Source organism: Gekko japonicus, unplaced genomic scaffold, assembly GCF_001447785.1.
Source record: "Gekko japonicus isolate JY-2015 unplaced genomic scaffold, Gekko_japonicus_V1.1 scaffold542, whole genome shotgun sequence".
NCBI classification, from domain to species: Eukaryota; Metazoa; Chordata; class Lepidosauria; order Squamata; family Gekkonidae; genus Gekko; species Gekko japonicus.
The window spans coordinates 114,803-139,036 of NW_015163104.1; the positions used below are offsets into that span (position 1 = coordinate 114,803).

The 24,234-nt window shown below is 47.6% G+C and overlaps 1 protein-coding gene across 1 annotated transcript; it reads left to right on the plus strand.

The window, feature by feature from the left end:
- Positions 1-1,948: 1,948 nt before the first annotated feature.
- Positions 1,949-23,891, plus strand: LOC107106583 (zinc finger protein with KRAB and SCAN domains 7-like). The gene is made up of 8 exons (XM_015406763.1): positions 1,949-2,611; positions 6,024-6,144; positions 7,832-7,914; positions 12,044-12,170; positions 16,009-16,116; positions 17,969-18,166; positions 20,812-21,772; positions 23,878-23,891. Exons 1-7 carry the CDS (start codon positions 1,949-1,951, stop codon positions 21,750-21,752), a joined length of 2,241 nt encoding a protein of 746 aa, XP_015262249.1. The 3' UTR covers positions 21,753-21,772; positions 23,878-23,891.
- Positions 23,892-24,234: the final 343 nt, after the last annotated feature.

Sequence of the window (24,234 nt, forward strand, 5' to 3'; positions counted from 1 at the left end):
CATGACAGCATTTCTTTAGTTCTTCTGCCTACCCGCTGTTTTAAACTCTTGATTTTAACTAGTGATATTTATGTATTTTATTTATGTCATCATTATTTACATTGTAAACCACCCTGAGTTCCTATAAGATAGAAAGGTGACTAGTATATGAATTAAATGAATAAATAAATCAGTGTTGTGAAAAGATTCTAAAAAGCCATCCCTGCCCCTGGCACTGAATTAAGAACATAAGAACATAAGAGACGCCAATGTTGGATCAGGCCAAAGGCCCATCCAGTCCAACACTCTGTGTCACACAGTGGCCAGAAATACCAGGTGCCATTAGGAGGTCCACCAATGGGGCCAGGACATTAGAAGCCCTCCCACTGTTGACCCCCCCCCCCAGCACCAAGAAGAAAGAGCATCACTTGCCCCAGAGCCCCTATCTATACCTTGTGGCTAATAGCCACTGATGGACCTCTGCTCCATATGCCTATCTAATTCCCTTTTGAAGCCGTCCATGCTTGTAGCCGCCACTACTTCCTGTGGCAGTGAATTCCAAGTGTTAATCACTCTTTGGGTGAAGAAGTACTTCCTTTTATCCGTTCTAACCCGACCGCTCAGCAATTTCATGGAGTGCCCATGAGTTCTTATATTGTGAGTTCTTATATCCCTACCTGCTCCATCCCATGCATAATCTTATAAACCTCGATCATGTCACCCCTCAGTCATCGTTTCTCCAAGCTAAGGAGCCCTAAGCGCTTTAACCTTTCCTCCTAGGGAAAGTGTTCCAACCCTTTTATCATTCGAGTTGCCCTTTTCTGCACTTTTTCCAAAGCTATAATATCCTTTTTAAGGTGTGGTGACCACCAGAACTGCACACAGTATTCCAAATGAGGTCTCACCATTGATTTATATAGGGGCATTATGATATTGGCTGATCTGTTTTCAGTACCCTTCCTAATAATCCCCAGCATAGCATTGGCCTTCTTTGATCAAGGATTTTAACTACAAATAGTTTAAAACTGGTTAATTGGGAATTTGCCCCCTAGGCCTAAAATAAAAGCTACTGTAGTAAAAGGGAGGGGAAATAAAAAAGATTAAATTCCTTTAATTTTGTTAAATTATGAAGTGCTGTTTGTATCCTGGTGTCAGTCGTAGCTTTAAGACATTAATGTATTGTGCTTGAGAGTCCAATAAACAAAAAATAAGAAATAAACAGCCAGAGGCCGGAGGACTTCAACTTCTTCCCAGGCTGTTCTCCCAAAGGCTGGGCCCCTAAGCATGGAGGCGTTACTAGGAGACAGGCCTCAGCAAAATGGATTTCCACCGCTGGGCCTGGTGCCACAAGAGGAGGTGCCATTCTGCATAATAGCTTCTTCTTCCAAGGGCTTCCTTTTCTGGGTATTTGAGTAACATTGTGGGAAAGGAGGCCTGATTTTGATTCATGGCTGAGGGAGGATTTGAACCAGGGACTTCCAGGTGCAGGGCTCAGACTTTTGGCCACACTGCCTCTTGGTGAATCCATAGATGAGGGGTTTATTTTCCACTTTGCTTCACCTATGGAAAGTTGAATATATTTTGGAGGTGCTTTGTCCAAACTGCCTCTCTCTTTCTCTCCCTCTCTGGTATTTTAACCCCTCCATTGTGTGTTTCTTCAGTTGAGGGAGAAATTCCCGACACAAGTCAAAATGGTCTCCAGGGGATGGCCTTGGATTGTTGGTGGCCTCTGACACATCTTTTGACTGAAAGTCTTTCTGATCAGCCCTGGAGGGATATAAGAGGCATAAACTAGGCCTTTACCGCCTTGGTGTTTTTAAAGAAAGATCAGGACTCAGAGAACAAGAGTTTCTGCCTCAAACTGACCTGCCAGAGGGACCTTCATTTGCTCTTTAGTTCTGGAATTTAAGGAATAAAATCAATGGAGCAAAATTCTGCAGGCCCAAAACTGGGGAAAGGAGTGAGAAAAATGACCAGCACCGTTCAGCTTGAAGACACTGTGGAACGGCCTGGATGGCGAACACTACACCGGTGTAAAGAGGAGCCGTGCAAGGGACTGTGCCAGCACTGGGAAGCCCAATGGCAGGAGTTCCTGAGGGGGCTGAATTCCCCTCACACGGTGTGGGGGAAGGAACCCGGGCCATGGGAAGATGCCAAGGCCTTCTTGGCCTCCTTCGAGCAAGTGGCTGAAGCCTGCCAGTGGCCTAAGGAAGAGTGGGTGGCCCGGCTTCTGCCAGCACTGAGCGGAGAAGCCCAGCGGGCCTTTGGTGGCCTGGAGGCCAGAGACAGAGAGGATTATGGGAAGGTGAAGGCGGCCATCTTGCGCGGGGAAGCCAACCGCATGGAAACCCTGCGCCAGCACTTCCGACAGTTCCGCTTCCGGGACGTGGAAGACCCGCGGTGGATCTACAGCCAGCTGCAGGAACTTTGCTGCCGGTGGCTGAGGCCGGAGAGGCACTCGAAGGAGCAGATCCTGGAGCTGCTGATCCTGGAGCAGTTCCTGGCCATCCTGCCGCCGGAGCTGCAGAGCTGGATCAGGGCCGGCGGCCCCGAGAACTGCACCCAAGCCGCCACCCTAGCGGAGGATTTTCTGCTGAGCCACCAAGGGGAGGCCAAAACCAGGAAATGGCAGGTGAGGAATCGACATTCAATTTCCACTTAAAAATGGACAGAAATTATAGTGTGTCTGAAAGGCTGAAAACCTTTCTCAGCAGCTTAAGTACATCCCTGAAGTCCATTCCAAAATAAAAGCATCTTTGGATGCTTCTCATGCTCAGTCTTTAGGGAATCTCTGGTTGTCGGAAATGCCACCCTTTCTCATGCTGCTGTGGAGAATATCTATCCCTAGTACTGTTATGATTAGTTAATATAGCTTTCAATTAAATAGAGTAATCATTGTTTTTAGACATTGTAGTAATTTTCTTTGTTACTATATGTGTTTCTATTAATACCCAAAGTGTACCCCAGGAATTGGAGCTGCGGTGGCTCAAGTGGTTAAGACACTGAACTGCAGGCTGTGGAAGGTCAGTAGTTCAGCAGTTCGAGACCCGAGTGCCGCATGATGGAGTGAGCTCCCATCTCTAGTTCCAGCTCCTGCCAACCTAGCAGTTCGAAAGCAAGAAATTGCAAGTAGATCAATAGGTACCACTTTGGTGGGAAGGTAACAGTATTCCGTGCGCCTTGGTGTTTAGTCATGCCGGCCACATGACCACGGAGATGTCTTCGGACAGCGCTGGCTCTTTGGCTTTGAAACGGAGATGAGCACCGCAACCCTAGAGTCAGCTTCGACTGGCTTTCGAGCAAGGGAACCTTTACCTTTACCTTACCCCAGGAATTGGCTAAACATGAGGAAGAACTTCCTGACAGGGTGGTTCCTCAGTGGAACAGGCTTCCTCGGGAGGTGGTGGGCTCTCCTGTGGAGGTTTTCAAACAGAGGCTTAGATGGCCATCTGACAGCAATGCTGATTCTGTGAACTTGGGAAGATCATGAGAGGGAAGGCCGGGAGGGTTGCCTCAGTGCTTAGTTCTCGTGGCCCTTTCCTATACGCCCAGGGAAATGCTGATTGCCACTTTGGGGTCAGGAACAGTTTGGCCAGAGACCTTGGAAGGGTTTGTTGGAGGGTTTTTTTGCCCTCATCTGGGCATGGATGTGAGGGGTGGAGGTATTTGTGAATTTCCTGCATTGTGCAGGAGGTTGGACTAGATGACCTTGGAGGTCCCTTCCAATTCTGTGATTCTAATCACCTTTCAAGGGGTGCGCAGGAGCTTGCTTGTGCCTTCCCTTCATTCATGGTCAGCTCTAGGCCAGCATGTCTCCAACAGCACAGAAGGCTCACATTTTACTGCATTCCTCTTTATTCCGTCAGCCCATCCACTCCCTCCTCCACCCCTATTCCAGGGGTTGCCTTCTGTTTTTCAGCTCTTTGGAACAGTATTAATGGCTGTTTATTTCTGACGGACGATATAATCCGGAAGAGGAACGGTTCCCAAATGGTTTCTGGTCTGTCATTTCAGACAGAACCGTTTTAGAACCAGTTCCCTACCAGAATATATTTGTAATTTCAGACACAAACACTTCTGTCCCGTTTAGGAAATGGGGATGAAGCGTTTTACCTGTCAACCATTTCCAAGTAGTCTTTAGTTTCCTCTCCTGGTTCCGATGCGCTTTTTCCTGCCGTTTTTCACCCGGCGCAGGCAATCTCCGGCTTTTTTTGGGGGGGGGGAACGTTCGCTTTATAATTTTATAGCGCTATAACGGAACAGCAGTATATCAACGCCATTGGAATGGCTGGAGTGTTTTGTTGTGGTGCTATAGCGCTATAAAGTGAACGTTCCCAAAAAAACAAGCCGTAGATCGCCCGCATGGGCGAAAAACAGCAGGGAAAAAGCGGTGCAGTCTGAAATGGCAAACCGCTTCAGATCCAGCTCTTTACCAGAAGGGGAAAGCCATGTGTGAAATGGCAGCACTATACTGGTTTACTCCATGACGGATCAAAAACGGCTTCAAAACGGGTTAAAAGGGGTAATGTGAAATTCCTCAGTGTTTATAACCTGTTGCAGTCCTCATCTCATGTAGAGTGCGATTTCATGAATGCTGATGTGGAATTAAGTCTCATTTCGTTCAGCTGAGCTCACTCTTCGGTCTAGGCTTACAGCCTTCTTCTCAGCTCCGGGATGGGAAATACCTGGAGATTTGGGGGATGAAGCTTGGGGGAAGGGAGGCATAATGCCATACAGTCCACCTTCCAAAGCGGCCATTTTCTCCAGGGGAACTGATCTCTGTCACCTGGAGACCAGTTGTAATTCCAGGAGATCTCCAGCCACCTCCTGGAGGTTGGCAACCATATCCCAGAATGGCCTGTGCTGTACGTTTGAGGTTACCACTTGCATTTCCAACTGGCCCAGCTTGATCCTGTGCCTTTAATAGAGGCCTGAGTTGCAGAAATCAGCAGGTGAATATTTTTATGACTGAAGTGAAGCGTGTTCCACCTGTTAATGATGTCGATAAAACTTCCTTTTAAAGGGATAGCTACAAGGGCTGGTTTGGAAGCTGGCGACTAATGTTGCCACTTCTTATTTCTGGCAGGATGACTGTGCCCTTGACAGTTGCCTAACAGAGTTAAAACACAGTAGTAGGATTCCACCACCACCACTAAATGTACACAGTGAGGAAAGGAAGACTGTTTCTTGCAGAGTCTGTCCGCCTTGCCTCTCTTGGGATGGGGGGAAGCTGACAAACCTGTTTGGCCCATAAGTTTTGATTTTACAACAACCTCTTGAGAACTAGTGAGCTGTGGAGAACTTTGTTAATCGAAAACATTCAGTGGGTTGTTAATCAAAAACATTCAGAGGCACGGGCTTCGCCTGGAAATAACACAGGCTAACAAGCTTCTTGACGTTTACCTCAAAGAGGATAGGACTTTTGCCATCAGTGGATTGGATCCCACAGTAAAGGTAAAGGTTCCCTTGCTCGAAAGCCAGTCGAATCCGACTCGAGGGTTGCGGTGCTCATCTCCGTTTCAAAGCCGAAGAGCCAGCGCTGTCCGAAGACGTTTCCGTGGTCATGTGGCCGGCATGACTAAACACCAAGGCGCACGGAACGCTGTTATCTTCCCACCAAAGTGGTACCTATTTATCTACTTGCAATTTCTTGCTTTCGAACTGCTAGGTTGGCAGGAGCTGGAACTAGAGACGGGAGCTCACTCTGTCATGCGGCATCCGGGTCTCGAACTGCTGAACTACCGACCTTCCACAGCCTGCAGTTCCGCGTCTTAACCACTTGAGCCACCGCAGCTCCAACAGTAGATTTCCACTAATGGAAGGTGGTGAGATTTTGGCCAATTCCCCCTCCCACTGCAGACCCTCATGCTCTTCCTGAGGGTCTCCTCTTCCACAGGAGTCACTTTTGAGCTTCAGTGGGAGGGGGAAATCAAGAAAGTTCCATACTGCTGACAGAAATCCCTTTTGTCAGCAGAAATTAACACCGAAACATCTTCCCTAGCTTTTTCTTCCGTTCTGAGTGGAGTCATCCCTCTCTCTTTCAGGGGCCATTGCAGGAGCTCTGTTTGGGTTCCCTGGATGCAGAGATGAAACCCCCAGACCCTGGGCAGAGACGTACCTACAAAGACGCCAAGCAGAGTAGCCGAAGGGCGGACAGTTTGCCAGGTCGGTACTCTGTTAAGGGGCTCTGCATCTTCCAAGTTTGTGGGATTGTTCAGGTGACCGGCTGCAAAGGAAAGCTCTCTTGCCTTTTAATAGTTGCACAGAAGAATAGACTCTTGACCACTGTTCCCTCTAAGCTGAGTTAGGGTGAGCTAGCTCACAGTTTTTTAGCCTCTGGCTCACACATTTTTGTCTTCACCCAGGAAGGATGGCTCCAGAGCAAACTAATTTATGCAGCAGCCAAATCGCTCACTCACAGCTTTAATGCCAGTAGCTCACAGACTAGAATTTTTGCTCACAAGACTCCACAGCTTAGAGGGAACATTGCTCTTGACAGAAAGAGCTTCTCGACGTGTGGGGGAAAATTGCAACTACAGAATTCTTTCTTTTGGTATTATTGATTCTGGGTGGCAGCAGTTTTCCAGGGTCCTAGAGAGAGGTCTTTCGCCTCCTACTGCCTGATCCTTTTAATGGGAGACAGCAAAGAGTAAACCTGGAACCTTCTGCATGCAAAGTAGGTGTTCTACCACTGAGCCACAGCCCCGAGATCAGGGGTCCCCAACATGGTGCCCGCCAAGTATTTTTAGAAAGGGGGGGGCAGATGGGGCTTTCCACCAGCAAGGCTTCTGATTGGCTGTGCAATTTTTTTTTAAATGTTGCTTTGGGAGCAACTGCCACCACAGCACAAGGGTCTTCAGTGTGGAATTGAAAATGACCGGCGGCAGCCATATTGTGGCAATCAATTTTTTTGGCTGTGCCCACCACACTGCGTCAGGATTCCAAAGGTGCCTGCAGGCTCAAAAGGGTTGGGGATCCTTGTCTTAGATTACGGAAAGCCTAAGTTTCTTGGTGCATACAGGCTGCGGTCACACGAAGCATTAGGCACGCTAGAGGGACGGAAGATAGGCGGATTTTCCGGGCGCGATCTCACCGCCACATCTGGGAAGAGTAGTGCTCCCGCGGCGAACCCGAGGCTTCCCGCCGAAGATGCGCGGTTAAAAACTAGTACCTCGGAGGTACTAGTTTCCGGTAACCGCGGGGCAAGGGCGGGCGTCTGATCGCGTTTCCGGTGGTAGTTCCGGCGCCCGCCCATGCCCCCTCTTATAAAGGTTTTTTTTTTTCAACTGTCCATGGGATGCTCACAAACACCCAATGGGGCATGCGCACACTTTGGTGTCTGGGAAAAACCCCAACCGTTTGCCTCGCCGTGCCGCTTCTTTGCCGCGGCGCAGGATTGTGGTGTGCTCGGCACCTCCCCCCTACCACGGGACCTCCACGGAACCTCCACAGCCCCCCCCCGCGTTGTTTTGCCCCGGGGCCAACAGCCCCGCTTCCCCCCCCCCCCCGCATTTTCCTGCCCGTGTGCCCGCGGCCACTGACTTGTACTTAACTTAGTAGAGCCACAGAAATCCACATTCTGAAGGAACCGTTATTCTGAAGCCCCAGCCAGGGACATTGACGCTACATCAGGATATTTGTTTGTGGCAGACAGAAATGTGGCTTGTCACTGTGACCGCGTGCTTCCTCCCTTGCACTTCCTCCCCATGTCTTGAGCAGATGGTTTCCTGATTTTTTTGGAGTTCTCTGTTGCACATGACTATAACTGGGTCAGGAAATGTGCCCTCTTTTGCACCTGGTCAAAAGATAAGGGCCAGTTTTCCTTCTAAAGTCTTCCTTCCTTTCTTCATAGGCAGTGGACTCAAATGCCCAAGTCTGTCCTGTTCATTGCTGCCCCCTGAAGCCCAGGAAACAGCTAAAGGTGAACATGCTGAGGTACGTCATCATCTGCTGGGGCAGTTTGTTCTTTGCCAGGGCACTGTGTGAGCCGGAAGAACCACATTGGCGTTAACCAACCCTTCAGGCAGCCCTGGTTGTCTGGTAGAAGAAGAAGAAGAAGAGATTGGATTTATACCCCGCCCTTCACTTGGAGTCTCAGAGCGGCTTACAAACTCCTCTCCCTTCCCCTCCCCACAACAGACACCCTGTGAGGTGGGTGGGGCTGAGAGAACTCTTTTTCAAGGACAGCTGTGCCAGAGCTTGTGACTGACCCAAGGTCACATCAGCCGGTGCAAGTGGAGGAGTGGGGAATCAAACCCGGTTCTCCCAGATTAGAGTCTGAGCACTTAACCACTACACCAAACTGGCTCTCACTGTCCCTTTAGCTGTCCCTTTAAAGAAGATCAGAGGGGGGAGGTCTGCGTTTTTAGGCACTTGTACACCGACGTCGCTGCTGTTTAGATTTCTGCCAGTTCTTAAATTAAAGCTCTGTGTGGGGATCAGATGCCAAGAATTGGCACGGCAGAGCGGATAGCATGTCAGACTAGGCTCCCGGAAGACCTGGGTTCGAATCCCTACTTCTACCATGGAAGCTTGCCCGGTGACTTTTGGCCAGTCACCTTCTCTCAGTGTAAGCTGTCTCACAGATTTGTTGTTGTAAAAAAACCCGGAAGAGAGTAGGATGATGTTATAAGCTGCTTTGGGTTCCCCATTGGGAAAGCAGCTGGGAAAAGTCCAGAGGAGGGCAACCAAGATGATTAGGGGGTTGGAGCACCTTCTGTAAGATGAAAGGCGGGAGAGTCTGGGACTTTTCAGTTTAGAAAAGAGGCACGTCGGGGGGACATGAGAGAGGTTTATAAAATTATGCATTGGGTGGAGAGAGTGGACAAAGAGAACCTTTTCTCCCTCTCCCAAAATACTAGAGGGCATCCAGTGAAGCTGATGGGCAGTAGGTTCAGGGTGTACAAAAGGAAATACTACTTTACGCAGAGATTGATTAAAAACATGGAATTCGCTGCCAAAGAATATAGTGTTGTCCACAGGAATAAACAGCTTTCAAAGGGTATTAGATAGATTCATGGAGGATGAGTCTATCAGTGGCTACTAGGCATGGTGACTGAGGGGAACCTCCACATTCAGAGGCACTAAACTTCTGAATCCCAGAGCCAGGAGGCAACCTCAGGGGAAGGCCTCGGCCTCTCTGCCCTGTTGTTGGCCGTCCAGAGGAACTGGTTGGCCACTGTGTGAGACAGGATGCTGGACTAGATGGATGACTGGTCTGATCCAGCAGGGCTCTTCTTAAATTCTAATAAATAAATAAATGCAAAAAAATGCATGCATCTTATATCTGGCATGTGTGTCTATAAATGCACATGAATGATGAGATACCATGGGTTGTATCTGAGAAGTGTGCTCAGCCAGCTAAGGTGCGTTCATTCAGCACAAGAAGCTTTCATCCAGAGGAAAAGCCTTTACTTCTGGGGGAGGTCATCTTCCCACCAGCAAGACTGCTATGGTCAGGCCTCACCTGGAGTACTGTGTCCAGTTTTGGGCATCACATTTTAGGAAGGATGTTGATAAGTTCGAAAGTGTCCAGAAGAGGGCAACCAGGATGGTGAGAGGGTTGGAATCCAAGTCTTATGAGGAAAGGCTGAAAGAGTTGGGTGTTTAGCCTGGGAAATAGAAGGCTTAGAGGGAACATGATTGCAGTCTTCAAGTATTTGAAGGGCTGTCATGTAGAAGATGGAGCGGATCCATCCTCTCTTGCTCCGGATTGCAAGACTAGATCTAATGGGTGGAAATTACAAGGGAGTCGTTACTGGCTAAATATCAGGAGAAACGTCCTAACTGTAAGAGTGGTTGAGCAGTGGGGAACAGTCTGCTTCGGGAGGTGGTGGATGCTCCTTCACTGGATGTTTTCAAGCAGAGGCTGGACAACCATCTTTTATTTATTTTATTATTTTATTTATTATTAAATGTATACTTCACCTTCCCCAATGGGCTCAGGGCGGCTAACAAATGAGGCACATATGCCAAGTTTTATCTATGTTGGTTTTATTAATGTTGTGAGCCGCCCTGAGCCACTTCGGCGGAAGGGCAGGATAAAAGTTGAATAAATAAATAAATAAATAAGCTAAACAGATAAAAGCAGGATAGAACAACAATAAAACAATTTGGGGGGGTATGTTGTAGGGCTATCTTTCGGCTATGCTCCTGCAGAGTGCAGGGGGTTGGACTAGATGACCTGCAAGGTCCCTTCCAACTCTAACATTCTATGATTCTGTGACACTCGGTACTTAGCAGGGGTAGGATCAAATCCTGTGTAATGTACAGCCTGCCATTTTGATAGAAAAGCACAATTGTGCTATCTTGTGGGATGGATCTGACCCATCCTAGTGCTCCATTGAGCAAAACTTATTTATTTAAGTATTTACTTCTTCACCCAAAGAGTAATTAACATGTGGAATTCACTGCTATAGGAAGTGGTGGTGGCTACAAGCATAGACAGCTTCAAGAGACGACTGGAGAAACATCTGGCGCAGAGGTCCCTCAGTGGCTATTACCCACAAGGCATGGACAGTGATGCTCTGTCTGGGGCAGTGATGCTCTGTCTTCTTGGTGCTTGTGGGAGCCACAGTGAGAGGGCTTCTGGAGTTCTGGCCCCACTGGTGGACCTCCTGATGGCACCTGGGTTTTGGCCACTGTGTGACCCAGGGTGCTGGACTGGATGGGCCACTGGCCTGATCCAGCATGGCTTTATATGTGCATTCCCCTCCTTTTGTTTTGGGCTCTAGTCTGAAGCCAATCTGAGGAACCTTCTTCCAAATCTAGTGGCTCTTTCATTGGAGGAAGAACCACTTAAATTAGAGTAAGTCCTCTTAGGCTGGAGGAAAACTCCTTGGTGGACAGTTGGATCCACTCCGCTTTATTATAAATTATAACAATGGGCTTGATCCACTTTAAATTGCCAGTTTCCACCAATGTCCTTTCCCATTGCAATGCCCTCCACCCCCGACATGTTATTCCTTGGGGTCCTCTACCCTTCTCCCAGCAGCAGCATTTTGTGGCATTGAATCTCAGTGGGAGGGCAGAGGCAGGCAAGTTCTGTTCGACTTTAGACTGGATCCAACCCAGTTTAGAAATTTAGACTGGATCCAGCCCAATGACCTAATAGAGACCTTCATAGCAGTCCTCTGGCCGACTTACCCAGCCATGAGTAAAGTCTGGGGCTGGAACAGCTCCAGATTCTAATATCCCGGAACTAATACAAAACATGAGATGAACAGCTGAACACACACAGAACAGTGAACTTACTTTATGATAGCTTTCTATCTGGACACTAGGAGTTGAGTTTTTAATTTATTTATTCATTTATTTATTTGATTTCTTTCCTGCCCTCCCCTGCAAGTGGGCTCAGGGCGGTTCACAACAGAAATATAAACCATATAAAGCCACATCATGAAACCGTAAACAATTTAGAATCCAATTTTAAAACAGATGGCAAGCCAGTATTAATCCATTGCACTGAAGGGCAGGTGGGCAGAAACATAAACGTAGTCCAGTCACTATTGATGGAAACCATTGCCCTCTACACCATTGAACAAGTATGAGGGCAGTTGGAGCAGGCGGGGCCGGGATGAGCGGTCGCCTGCCAATTAGGCGGAAGCCCGGCGGAACAGCTCCGTCTTACAGGCCATGTGGAACTGTAGTAAGTCCCGCAGGGCCCTGATCTCAATCGGGAGCATGTTCCACCAGGCCGGGGCCAGGGCAGAGAAGGCCCTGGCCCTAGTTGAGGCCAGGCGGACGTCTTTTGGGCCGGGTACTGCCAGTAGATGTTGCTCTGCTGAGCACAGAGCTCTACGGGGCACATAAGGGGAAATCACCTGGTGCCGTCAGGCAGGTGGCTGTATTTACTGTATGTGGCCTTCTCATCACTTTTTTTGTATTCTTTCCATGAGTTAGCCATGGGACACTCAAGAAGTGGGTTCCCATGAGCAAACTGAGGTTTATAGTGTGGGGGCAGGACTGGATGTTCGACTTATAAGTTCTTGTTTTTGCCTTAACACTTGTCTCTTGTATACCACAATCTGACAGGAGATGGGGGGGGCATTTTCCTCTCTTCCAGGCACCCGAGAACCTCAAGGAAACAGGCATGTCTTCGGACGTGGTGGAGGAGACTTTGACACAGCCAAAGCGAGGGACCATATTTTGGCGTGTCCTGCAGGAGGACAGTAGGAACGCAGATACTTTGGGTAAGGATCTCTGCATCTGAGTGCCATTTTTAGACTCTGAAAGAAGAAATTACACACACACAGGACGGCCTCTTCTTTCAGACTTTAAATATCTGCAGTGTGAAACCGTCTTAGAATCTAAGGAGGCAGAAGTACTCAATTTCAAATTGGAAAAAGAGAGCTATTTAGTTACTTGATTTATTGCCCGCTTTTCAACAAAAAGGCCCTGTAGCAGCTTGCAGCACAATAAAATACAGTTTCCCCTGTTTCTCGGTTGCTTCCCCAAGCCCTGTCTGAGAGGATGACAGACTTTCCTTCCATTTCACTCCCCCTCCTTTCCCTCGCAGAGGTTTCACAGCTTCTCATTGGCTGATGCTGTTTAGCGTCTGCCTACTCCACCCCCCACCTTTCAGTGTATGTGAAGAAATGTGCACATGCCAAGTCTCTGTTCTTGCATGTACCCAGGGTTAAGCTTGGTTTCAGGGGTCGTTTCGTAGAAAAAGAGCTAGGGGAACTCATTAGCATAACTCATTAGCATATGCCACACCCCCTGACATCACCGGAAGTGTGTCATAAGGCCACACACCCCGCCCCCAACGGTCCCGGCCGCTGCTGCCGGCCTTGCAGCTCCACTGCCGAGCCCCATGAGGGGCCCGGCGGTGGACCTGCAAGGCCGGCGGGAATGCAAGGAAGCCCCACAAAGGCCCTCCCTGGCCCCAGGCAGGCAGGGGTGGGGAGAGGCGGGGAGGAAGCAACTTACCCCCCGAAATGACCTCTGCTTGGTTTGCTTGGGGGTGCTGCTGGACCCCAGCTTCGTTCTCACATCTCTTTGTTAGCCCTTGCATTCACATGCTAATTTGCTTCCATTCATTGATCTTACTGGGCCACCTGATCCAATTTCAGCCCTACTTATTCATCTTGGCTGTGACTGCCTCCACTCTCTCTTTTCCTGTAAGTGGGGCTTGAGGAGACTTCACTTTCTTGTGTCTGGCAAGGTGTGCGTGCACACGGAAGCTTATACGCTGAATAAAACTTTGCTGGTCTTAAAGGTGTGCCACTGGACTCAAACTGTGTTCGTATGAGGCTAACTAGGGAATCCAGGCACTGGTGTTACCCTGGCATTCCTTTCTCTGGAGTGGATGTAAATTTAGCCGGAACTTTGAAAACAGAGGCTGGCTGAGGCAGATTTCATTCCGTTTGTTCCTTGTTCCTGGACCTTGGCTTGAGCACTTCTGACAGGGTGTCCACCCATACCTTTTACCAGGGCTCTTTTTGTAGAAAAAGCCCAGCAGGAACTCATTAGCATAATAGGCCACACCCAACAGCAGAAACTCATTAGCATATTGGGCCACACCCCCGACAGCACAGCTCATTAGCACATTAGGCCGCACCCCCATGTTACCAGAAGTGTGGTTATCCAGCCACACCCACCTTTTGCTTGTTATTCTGTTTACCTTGTTTGTTGTCAAAACCCAGGGCCTTTTTTGTAGCAGGAACTCCTTTGCATGTTAGGCCACACACCCCTAATGTAGCCAATCCTAATGAGTTCCTGCTGTTGGGTGTGGTCTATTATGCTAATGAGTTCCTGCTGGGCGTGGCCAACTTGGGAGCCAGCCGGACCTCCGTTCCTGTGCGTTCCTGCCCAAAAATAGCCCTGCCTTTTACCTTTCCTGTCTCAGCTGGGTGGGTTTCACGTTAGCCTATCAAGAAATTTGGAGTGGGTCCCTCGTGTAGTGCTCTGCACGCTTCCTCCAATCAAATGAAAGTGTATGTCCCCAAACCCTTTATGACCCAGCTCGGGATATCCAAATAGCAATCTATCTTGCTCCTTCCTGGTGGGCGGGCAAATGGTTTTCCCCCTCCTGCCTATTTGTCTCCATAAAGGAAACTTGCCTCATCTCATCCCGCCATTTGAGAAGTCCCTGAGTGTAACTCACGGTATCCCACATCTCTTTATCACAACATGGCTGTCCTCAACAGTCATAGACATGAACAGATAAAGCGGCCTGATGCAGAATGAGACCGTTGGGCCTTCGAGGTCAGTATTGTCTACTCAGACCAGCAGGGCTCCAGGGTCTCAGGCAGAGGTCTTTCACATCACCTACCACCTGATCCTTTGAACCAAAAGTGCCAGGGATTGAACATGGGACCTTCTGGATGCAAAGCAGATGCTCTGCCACTGAGAAGCCATGTTGGATCAGGCCAATGGCCCCAACCAGTCCAACATTCTGTGTCACACAGTGGCCAAAACCCAGGTGCCGTCAGGAGGTCCCCCAGTGGGGCCAGAACCCCAGAAGCCCTCCCACTGTAGCCCCTACCCTACCACTGAGCCACGCCATCCCCCAGGTCCCCACCAACTGCTCTTAATAGTTCCTTAAACCGACCTCAAGTATTGTGTTGGCTGATACCTTCAGATACCCTGAGCCTAAGCCATTTCAAATCCAGCACCTTGTGCTGAGCCCAGAAACAGACTGGAAGCCGGGATAGATGGTTTCCCACCTCCCACCTGCCCCCTTGGAGGCTCTGGGTAGTTCAGGCTTTTGCCACCGTGGGATTGCTTTTTACTTTGTACTTATGACTTTGTATTGTGTGTTTAACGCTGGTTTAATTTAACTGGGATTATCACCCTGCCAACAAAAGTCCACATGGTCAAAGCAGTGGTATTCCCAGTAGTCATGTATGGCTGCGAGAGTTGGACTATAAGGAAGGCCGAGTGCCGAAGAATAGATTCTTTTGAACTATGGTGCTGGAGAAGACTCTTGAGAGTCCCTTGGACTGCAAGGAGATCAAATCAGTCAATCCTAAAGGAAATCAACCCTGACTGTTCCCTGGAAGGCCAGATAATGAAACGGAAGCTCAAATACTTTGGCCACCCAATGAGAAAGGAGCACTCACTGGAGAAGACCCTGATGCTGGGAAAGATTGAAGGTCAAAGAAGATGGGGACGGCAAAGGATGAGATGGTTAGACAGTGTCATAGATGCAACGAACATGAAATTGAGCGAACTTCAGAGGACGGCGGAAGACCAGAAGGCCTGGTGTGATCTGGTCCATGGGGTCGCAAAGAGTCGGACTCGACTGTGCAACTGAACAACAAAAATTGTGTTTTTATTCTGTCGCCAGCCACCCTGAACCCTGCTTGCAGGGAGGAGCGGCCAAAAAGTCTAAACAATAAATAAATAAGTAAATAGTAGCACTGGCTTAAAGTAGTCGGTCTTTGGGGTAACTGTGAGGACACGAGTTGCTACCTTTTGAACCCACTGATGTTTCCAAATCATCCTTAAGGGCAGCCCCACATAGAGCATGTTACCGTGGTCAAATCTGGAAGTTACCATGACATTTATTTATTTATTTTATTTCTATCCCGTCCTCCCTGCTAAAACAGGCTCAGGGCGGGACATGTGACCTTTTTTTTGGCAAAGCAAAGGTTCATGAACTAGTGGCACTCACTTGTTAGAAAGCATTTTGACACTTGTGTCACCCGTGATGTCTCGGTTTGCTAAACATGTCAAATAGGCCTGAGATGAGGGAAGCGGTTGCCTGTTGATATCACAAAAACCTGTCCAAAAAGGAGCATTGTCCCCTTGTAGAGGGAGGAAGCGTTTGAGAAGAGCAGTGGAGATTTCTCAAATATGCTCTGTCCGCTCACTGACACGTGGACTGTGGTTGGGTACGAGCTTAATCTGTCTTGAGTTTAATTTTCTTTTCGTGTTGATTGATTAGCTTTTAAAAATTTAGAGTGTAAAAAATACAGCATATGGATAGTTGTTTAAAATTTTTAATCAGAATGTAGAAGGAACAATTAATGTGATTTTTTTCCTCTCTCTACACACACACACACACACACACACACACACAAGAGGGATGTTTGGTACGCAAACCGGATCTCACACCCCAATCAGAAAAAGTGGAGGAAATGGCCGGCCAGTACCTGGAGGAAAGAGAGAGACTCTCAGGCAGAGATTCAGGTAAGGGGGAGAGGGAAGGACCCATTTGGTGATTTTTATTTTATTTTATTTATTTATTGCATTTCAAGATGGCTTGGTTCTCGCGGGGGGTTGGAGAACACCCCGGCCTCCGTTTCGTTCCTCCGTGAAACATTTTACATGGATTCTTATTGCTTTCCCATGTTTAGCAGAAGGCGAATAAACCATATAGAATAAGAAAAACTTGCTTCTACTGCCATGTTTTAGATTATATCAGGGCGGGATCTAAGTACAGCTTGTCAGCCAGCCATTTTGCTGGAGTTGAACAGGGTTGGGTTTGGTCTGTGCCTGGATTTACCAAAGTCCAGCTAGAGAGCTGTGGGTGGGGATATGGGGGGGGGAGCTAAGATGCCAGTTGCAGTGTCATGTTAGTTCCGGGGGGGGGGGAGCAAAACAAAAAAATACCTGAAAGCAACATAGGTAGCTCTAGGAATCATCGGAAACTCTTACTGTAAAAACATGGAGTTTCTGGTGATTCCTAGAGCTGTACAAATAACACAGACCACAAGTGCTCGAAAAGTCATGCAAAAAGAGTAAATTTATTTGATAAGAATAACAGAGGACCACATGTATCAGTAAAACCAAATTACATCATATAATGTACAGGTCCATGAATAGTGCAAGTCCATAAATGGTACACTGATGAGGACGAAGACTCCGGATTGTGATCTTCGTTTCGATAGCTCTTCAAGAAGTTCACACTACTTCATAAAGTATTCATAATGTACAGAAGACTTTATAATGGTGTATGTAGGAGGAAAAATCCTTAGCACAGCACTCACAGTGTATAAAAGCCTTCAGCCCAGTATTACAGGAAAAAACTCAATCCTATTATAATCATTCAAGACGGGCACCCAATCAACAATAGAACAAACTCTCCAATTGTTGGTAAGGCTTTAATGTAACCGGTAGAATAAAATATTATAATTTTGGCATGTCTTCACCAGTGTTCCCTCTAAGCTGAGTTAGTGTGAGCTAGCTCACAGTTTTTTTAGCTTCCAGCTCACACATTTTTGTCTCAGCTCAGGAAGGATGGCTCCAGAGCCAATTAATTTATGCAGTAGCAAAATCACTTGCTCACAACTTTAATGCCAGTAGCTCACAAAGTAGAATTTTTGCTCACAAGACTCCAAAGCTTAGAGGAGGAACATTGGTCTTCACTATATATTTCTTTTACTGCTGAAAAGTTGTGGCGTGTGGGCCTGACCACTCTTTCATTTAAAAAAGATCCGGACCTTATCAGTACTGGTGTATTTACTTATTTGTAAAGCATAAATATGCTGTTAGGTGCTAAGTTTATATTTCTCTCTCTCTCTTTTTTTTTAATTTAAAAACGGTCCTTGCTGATGGCTTAAAAATAAATCAAACCAAGACACATACATACCAGATAAGAGAGACTGGAAGCAGGGAAGAATACTAAAAGTAGAGAGGGGTTAAAATGTCTCCCCATCATTACAGAAGCAAAACACTCATCCAAACAAGTCAATAGCCCTTCTTAAAACTTCTGTCCTCTCCAGAACTGCAGAAGGGCTCTGGCTCTTTGGATGTCCTCTGGGACAGCTTTTCGTAGTTGAAGAACGGCTACCAAAAAAGACAGCAAATTGCCATCTATACTCCTGCAGGGGTTGGAACTCCTGGAAGGATGTGCTGAGCGGCACCCATTGGCACATATCCAGAATATTGGTTCTTGAGACAGGAATAAAAAGGAAAAGTGTAGCAGAGGCGAAAAAGTGGAGAGGGACATGTGGCGGAAATGAAAAAGAGACAGAAGGAAGATGTGGGAATTTAGGAGTCATCGGGAAACGTGCAGAATCTTCATTCTCTGTCTCTGCAGGTGACCAGAATAGAAGACGGGTCAAGGCAGAGAATTCTCCCTGTGGAAGAAAGGAGTCCGAAGTAACACCTGGGCTGGACCCGGAGGTGACCCAAGGGGATTTGCTGGTGCCACATGAGATCCACAAGGAAACATGTGAGTCCATCATGGGGCTGCAGAAGAAAGACGACTTGAGGATACGTGGTGGTTGTTTTGGTGGTGAGCCTTTGTTTTCCTGATATGGTAGAAAAAAAGTAGAAATACACTTTTGTTATAAAACACTCTAGAGCGGACAACTATGAGTATCCACTGGTGTATGTGTGTTGGGGAGGGGGGCTTTATGAAACCAGGCCTTGATAAAGATGAGGGAATCTCTGTAGGAGCGAGTGCACAAAGGCTAAGGGACAGCATCTGTGAGAGACCAGACCTGTTTACCTCACAACATCCACACAAGGAGAGGAAAACTACAATGGTCCTGAGTGTGGGGAAAGCTTCAGATCTATGAATGAGACACCCGAAAAACCATACCAGTGCCCAGAACTTGAAAGAAACTCTTCTGAGAAGAATCATATCTCAGAGAATCCACCAAGACCTCACAGATGCTCATGTGCAGGAGACATTTTGGCCACAAAAAACATAAAAGAATCCATCAGTGATGTTTATATTCTGGGAATTGAACATTTGATATATAAAAAAAATTCAACATCTCTTTGTTGTGAGCAAGAAGGACTCGCTTATATACTTGATCCTGTGTCCTGTACCATGTATTATAAAAGGTTATCTGTAATGCTTTCAAAGATCTAGTGGTCTACTTGGAATTTATAATTTTACTTTTGGTACAAAAGTTTACCGTTGCAAGATGGAGTCCATGAGAAATCACAGGAGGTGGGAATAATTTGAAGATTCACCACCACCCCTTAAACTTTCCCCCTTTATGAGGGGAGGATGGAAGAAAGCGTCAAACTTTGTTCAGATATATTCCACCATTCTAATCTGCAGGGGTACAGGAGGATCAGGAGGATGGAGACACGTGGAAATGGCATTGTGTGATGCCACGAATTAATATCTGGCCAAACAAAATGGAAGTGATGCCCTAGGAATTCCCCCCAACCTCTGTGGTAAACCATAGAGATTGCAGGGTTTTCCTAGAGCATCATGCAATATAGTGATGTCGCTTCTAGCTTTTCAGTCAGAACTGAAGTTATAGTGTCATATGCCACCATTCTCTCCCCCCCCCCGGGCCACCAGTTTTTCTGCTGCAGCTCCATTGGGCATAGGCAGGGAGGACAGGGGGCACTGGCATGGGTTCTCCTGCTGGAAGTGGGCAGTTGGCAATTCTCTGAGTTTGAGAAGCACAAATTGTGTAGGAATGAACTGTAATCCTGAACAGAGTTAAACATTTCTAAACCCATCAACTCCAATGGGTTTATACTGGTGTAAGTTGGGAAGCCACCAGGCCTGGGGGGAAATGTCCTACCTGTTTAATAGAGGCTTATTGTGTAGAAATGGGCAGTTGAAGCTTTTCATGGCATGTAGGTAAATAACATTACATAAGAACATAAGAAGAGCCCTGCTGGATCAGACCCATAGTCCATCTAGTCCAGTATACTGGCTCACACAGTGGCCAACCAGTTCCTCTGGACTGCCAGCAACAGAATATACAGGCCGAGGCCTTCCCCTGATGTGGCCTCCTGGCTCTGGGATTCAGAAGATTAGTGCCTCTGAATGTGGAGGTTCCCCTCAGTCACCATGCCTAGTAGCCATTGACTCATTCTCCATGAATCTATCTAATCCCCATTGAAAGCTGTTTATTCTTGTGGCCGTCACTGCATCCTTTGGCAGCGAATTCCACATTTTAACCAATTTGGTGTAGTGGTTAGAAGCATGGACTGTAATCTGAGAGAACTGGGTTTGAGTTCCGACTCCTCCACATGCAGCTACTGGTGTGACCTTGGGTCAGTCATGGCTCTCTCAGAGCTGTTCTCGAAAGAGCTCTCTGAGCCCCACCTACCTCACAGGGTGCCTGTTGTGGGGAGGGGAAGGGAAAGGAGATTGTATAAGCTGCTCTGAGACTCCTTTGGGTAGTGAAGGGCGGGGTATAAATCCAATCTCCTCCTCCACCTCCTCCTCCTTTGTGGTTTACCTGGTAAATTACTTTCCATTGGGCCACTATTAAAGAGATAGAATACGTTTTTCCCCAGGCATAGGTGTAACGCCATTTAGGATTACCCTGTAAACATACCAGAAATATTTCCCATTGGGTTTAGTGGCAGTTACTTACAAGTAATGATGCTTGTGATCAACATATCTTACCCCATTGTTCTTGCCACCGCTTTTTCCGTTAAGTTTTCTGGGAAGAGCTGTTTGTGAGGGTGCCAGTCTCTAGACTTCTTGGAGTCGCTTTTTCCGTTAAGTTTTCTGGGAAGACTCTAGACTTCTGGGATTCTCTCAGGAAACACAGTTCCCAGAGTTTTGGTCTGTTCTGAATCCCTTTCGCCAGGAAAACCTTGTTGTGAGGAGTGGCTGAGACAGTGGAACACAGCGGGGGTGTTCTCTACTGGCACCTCTCCGGGACTAGTTGGATTTAATTGTAGGTATCTGATCTCCAGAATTTATATCAGAAGAATGCCTTTTCCAGGAGCAGAACTGGGGTTAACCTTTCTACCTGTTTAATTTCTTCATGCCAAGAATACACACAGGTCTATAAGGAGAGGGCCGATGTGTTCGTAGAGACAGGCGAAGAATGAGGCGTTTAGGAGGCGCGTGCTGTATGGCAGATGGGAAGGCCCGCAAAAAGAGACTTTTAAAAAGAGAGAGAGAGACCTCCAGAGCGTTGGACAATATTCCTTTCTCTGTCTCTTCAGGTGAGGAGAAGAGAAGTCGGGTCAAGGTGGAGGAATCCCAAGAGGGAGAGATGTGCCCGGAGGAAGCACATGGGACATTGGCGGAAGTAACCCAATGGAACCTTCCAGGGACACCTGGAATTCACAAAAGACATGAATCCAGCTGGCAGCAGAAGCCGCTGGCAGAACAAGAGAATGAAGATGGCCAGCAGTCAGATGGTATTAGCAGAACCAGCCCTGTCCATGCAGAGAGGAAAAAGCTGTTGTTCTCCAAGTACGGGAGAAAATACCGCTACAAATCAGGACTCGTTATGGTCCATACTGGCGAGAACTCCTTTGAATGTCCCACATTGGGGGAGAACATCCCACAGCACCAGAGATTCCATACGGGTGAGAGGCGATACGAACTTTCGGAGTACGGGAAAAGAGACGGTTTGATTGGGCATACGACAGAGAGACCTTATCAGTGTTACGAGTGCGGGAAAAGCTTCAACTGTCAAACGTCCTTAGACAGTCACCAAGGTGTCCACACTGAAGGGAGACCCTACGAATGTTCGCAGTGTGGGAAACGCTTCAGACACCGGCAAACTTTGCTGAAGCATCAGAAGATCCACACCGGAGAGAAACTGCACAAATGTCCCGAGTGTGGGAAAGTCTTCACTTCTAAAGGGGAATTAATGAGGCATCAGAGAATTCACACGGGAGAGAAACCATACAAATGTCCTCAGTGTGGGAAGTCTTTCAGACAGAGGGTCCACCTAATAAGTCATCACAGAACTCATACGGGGGAGAAGCCATTCATGTGCCTCGAGTGTGGGAAAAACTTACATCGGAGGAATAAGTTGATCATCCATCTGGAAACCCATAGAGCACAGGAACATTACGAATGCCCCGAGTGTGGGAAAAGCTTCAGCCAGAAAGCTACGCTGATGAACCACCAGAGCACTCATGTGGGGCACTGACCATTCAGATTCCCTACGTGGTGAGTACTTTTCCTGGAACTCCAGTTTGAAAAGTGAGGGTTTGATAGACCCATGCCCTAACATGAGCTACCTACAGGGTCTCTCGCCACAGGTCCTGCTTTCTCTAGTTCTAATATTATTTGTTTATTCAAACTGCCTCTAGCCCTGCATTTCTCCATAAAATGGCTGCTTAATGCAATTTAAAACTGTAACAGTCATATTAGTAGAAACCACTTGTGTCTAAAAATTTTAAAAATTTCCTCTAACTCCTCCCTTTAAAGACTGCCCTGAATAGTTCTGCTTTGCACAGCCTAAAATCCAGAAGAGTAGATGAGCTCTCCTTCTTTAGAGGTTTTCAAACAATGGCTAGATGGCCATCTGACAGCAATGCTGGTTGTGTGAACTTAGGCAGATCATGAGAGGGAGGGCGGGAAGGGTTGCCTCAGTGCTTAGTTCTCGTGGCCCTTTCCTACACGCCCAGGGAAATGCTGATTGGTTCCTGACCCCAAGTGGCAAATTGGCCTGGAGATCCGGGAGGCTCCCCCCCCCCTTTTGTGGGCATGGAACAGGGGTCACTGGGGTGGGGTAGGGGGGAGGTATTTGTGAATTTCCTGCATTGTGCAGGGGGTTGGACTAGATGACCCTGGAGGTCCCTTCCAGCACTATAATTCTGTGATTCTATGACGACCCTTCAAGAAAAGTAGAACTTACCCAAGGTCATGCGGCAGCAGTTCTGAACAGTTCTGCTAGAGAGGTCAACAAGGAGGTTTTGTTATGAGGACCATAGCTGCCACACACATTTGTACTTGGAGAGACTGATCCTGTAGGGATTTTGATCCTAGTTATGAAGGTCTTTCAGTTGAAGGATCAGCATCTTAAATTCAGCCTGGAAATAAACATGTTGCCAATGCAAAGACCATGAAATAAGACATATGTCCATGCAGTCCAGCCCCTGATAATCCAGTTGCTGCATTTTGGAGTTTCTGAGCTGTCTTCAAGGACAGCTCCATGTAGAGTGTGTTACAGTAGTCTAGTCTCATGAGCAACTGGGCAGCCATGTACCATTGCAGGGGGGCTGGGTTTGGCATGGGCGGGGATGTTTGCAGCCTTCTGTTTAACCCAGAAAGCTTAAAACACAGATTTCGTCTGCTTTTAGCAGATACAGTCTCTTCCACATGCTTGCTGGGAAGTGGGTGCCTACTAGGCCTTAGTGGGAGTGACGTATCAGTAAGCCTCAAGGGCTTACAACACCTTCCCTATAATAAAAGACCAAAGCGTTTGTGGCTTTTTTAAGTGGGGGGGGAATGATGACAGGGAGGAGGGCAGAATCTGTGGAAGTGTATACAATTATGCCAGTTGTAGAAAGGCTAAAGGAATTATTCTGTCTGCTTGTAATCAGGAGTCATTTTGCAGAAAAAGAGGTGCAGGAGCTCATTAGCATAATTTATTTGCATATGCCACACCCCCTGACATCACTCAGGCTCCACTGGACTGTTTTGGATTGCTAGCTATTGAGGGGTGTGTGCAGATCTGCCCTCACAGAGGAGGGAGAGCTTGTACCTGAATAAAGCTTGGTCTTAAAGGTGCCACTGGACTGTTTTGGATGGGGGGGGCTCTGCAACTTACCTGGCTGCTTCTTGCTCTGACTGAGGGCTGCTGGGAGCAGGGGGTGGGGCTTGTTGCATGTGCCCGCCCCCTGGGCTCTTTACTGCCGGAGCTCCGCTCCTGTGCGCTCCTGCAGGAAATGACCCCTGGCTGTAATATTCCTAGAAGAACCTGATCAGTCACCCATAGGGACAAGAGGCAAGAGTAAATGGACACTCGGTCCACTTAAGTAGGGCTCTTCTTGGAGGCTGATGAGAGTCATCTTCTTCACTTCCTAACTAAAAGAGCATGATGTGATACAGAGCTAGTAAATCCAGACGGAACAGCTCTGATCTTTTAGCGTTTCATGTTGTGAAACCTTCAGTCAACATGGGCAGAATCAATTATGCAAAATAAGCAAAAAAAGGGCAAATCTGCCTAATAGTTAATTATTGCACAATTGACCGTCACTTTGCCCCAAATGCAAATATTGCTGATATGTATATATTGCAGACCCCCTCCTCTCTTTCTGTCTCTGCAGGTGGCAGGAAGGGGATTAAGCTCGAGGTAGAGAATTCTCAGTGTGGAGGAAGTGAGCCAAAGGAAATGCACAGGACCGTCCCGGATTTAACCCACAGGAAGATGGTGTTGACGGCTGAGGTTCAACAGCAGAGTCACAGTTCTGAAAGGCAGTGGAGGACAAGACCAGAGGGAGGAGGGAATGAATTATAGAAAGCGGTACAGCTGCTGGTAGTAACGAAACCATAGAGCCTCCAAGACCTGAATGGCCTATGGCCTCCAGAGTGGGAAGACTCCATTCTAGATCAGGAGTCGATTTAGTGCACATGGGAAGGAACCTCCAGGCATACCCTGTGGAAGGGGGAAGAACCTGGCCAGA

Excerpts from the sequence above, each read along its gene's own strand:
- LOC107106583 (XM_015406763.1), top strand. The coding sequence starts at position 1,949 with ATGACCAGCACCGTTCAGCTTGAAGACACTGTGGAACGGCCTGGATGG. Across the intron at positions 2,612-6,023 it reads CCAAAACCAGGAAATGGCAG|GGGCCATTGCAGGAGCTCTG; the intron begins GTGAGGAATCGA and ends TCTCTCTTTCAG. Across the intron at positions 7,915-12,043 it reads CTAAAGGTGAACATGCTGAG|GCACCCGAGAACCTCAAGGA; the intron begins GTACGTCATCAT and ends CCTCTCTTCCAG.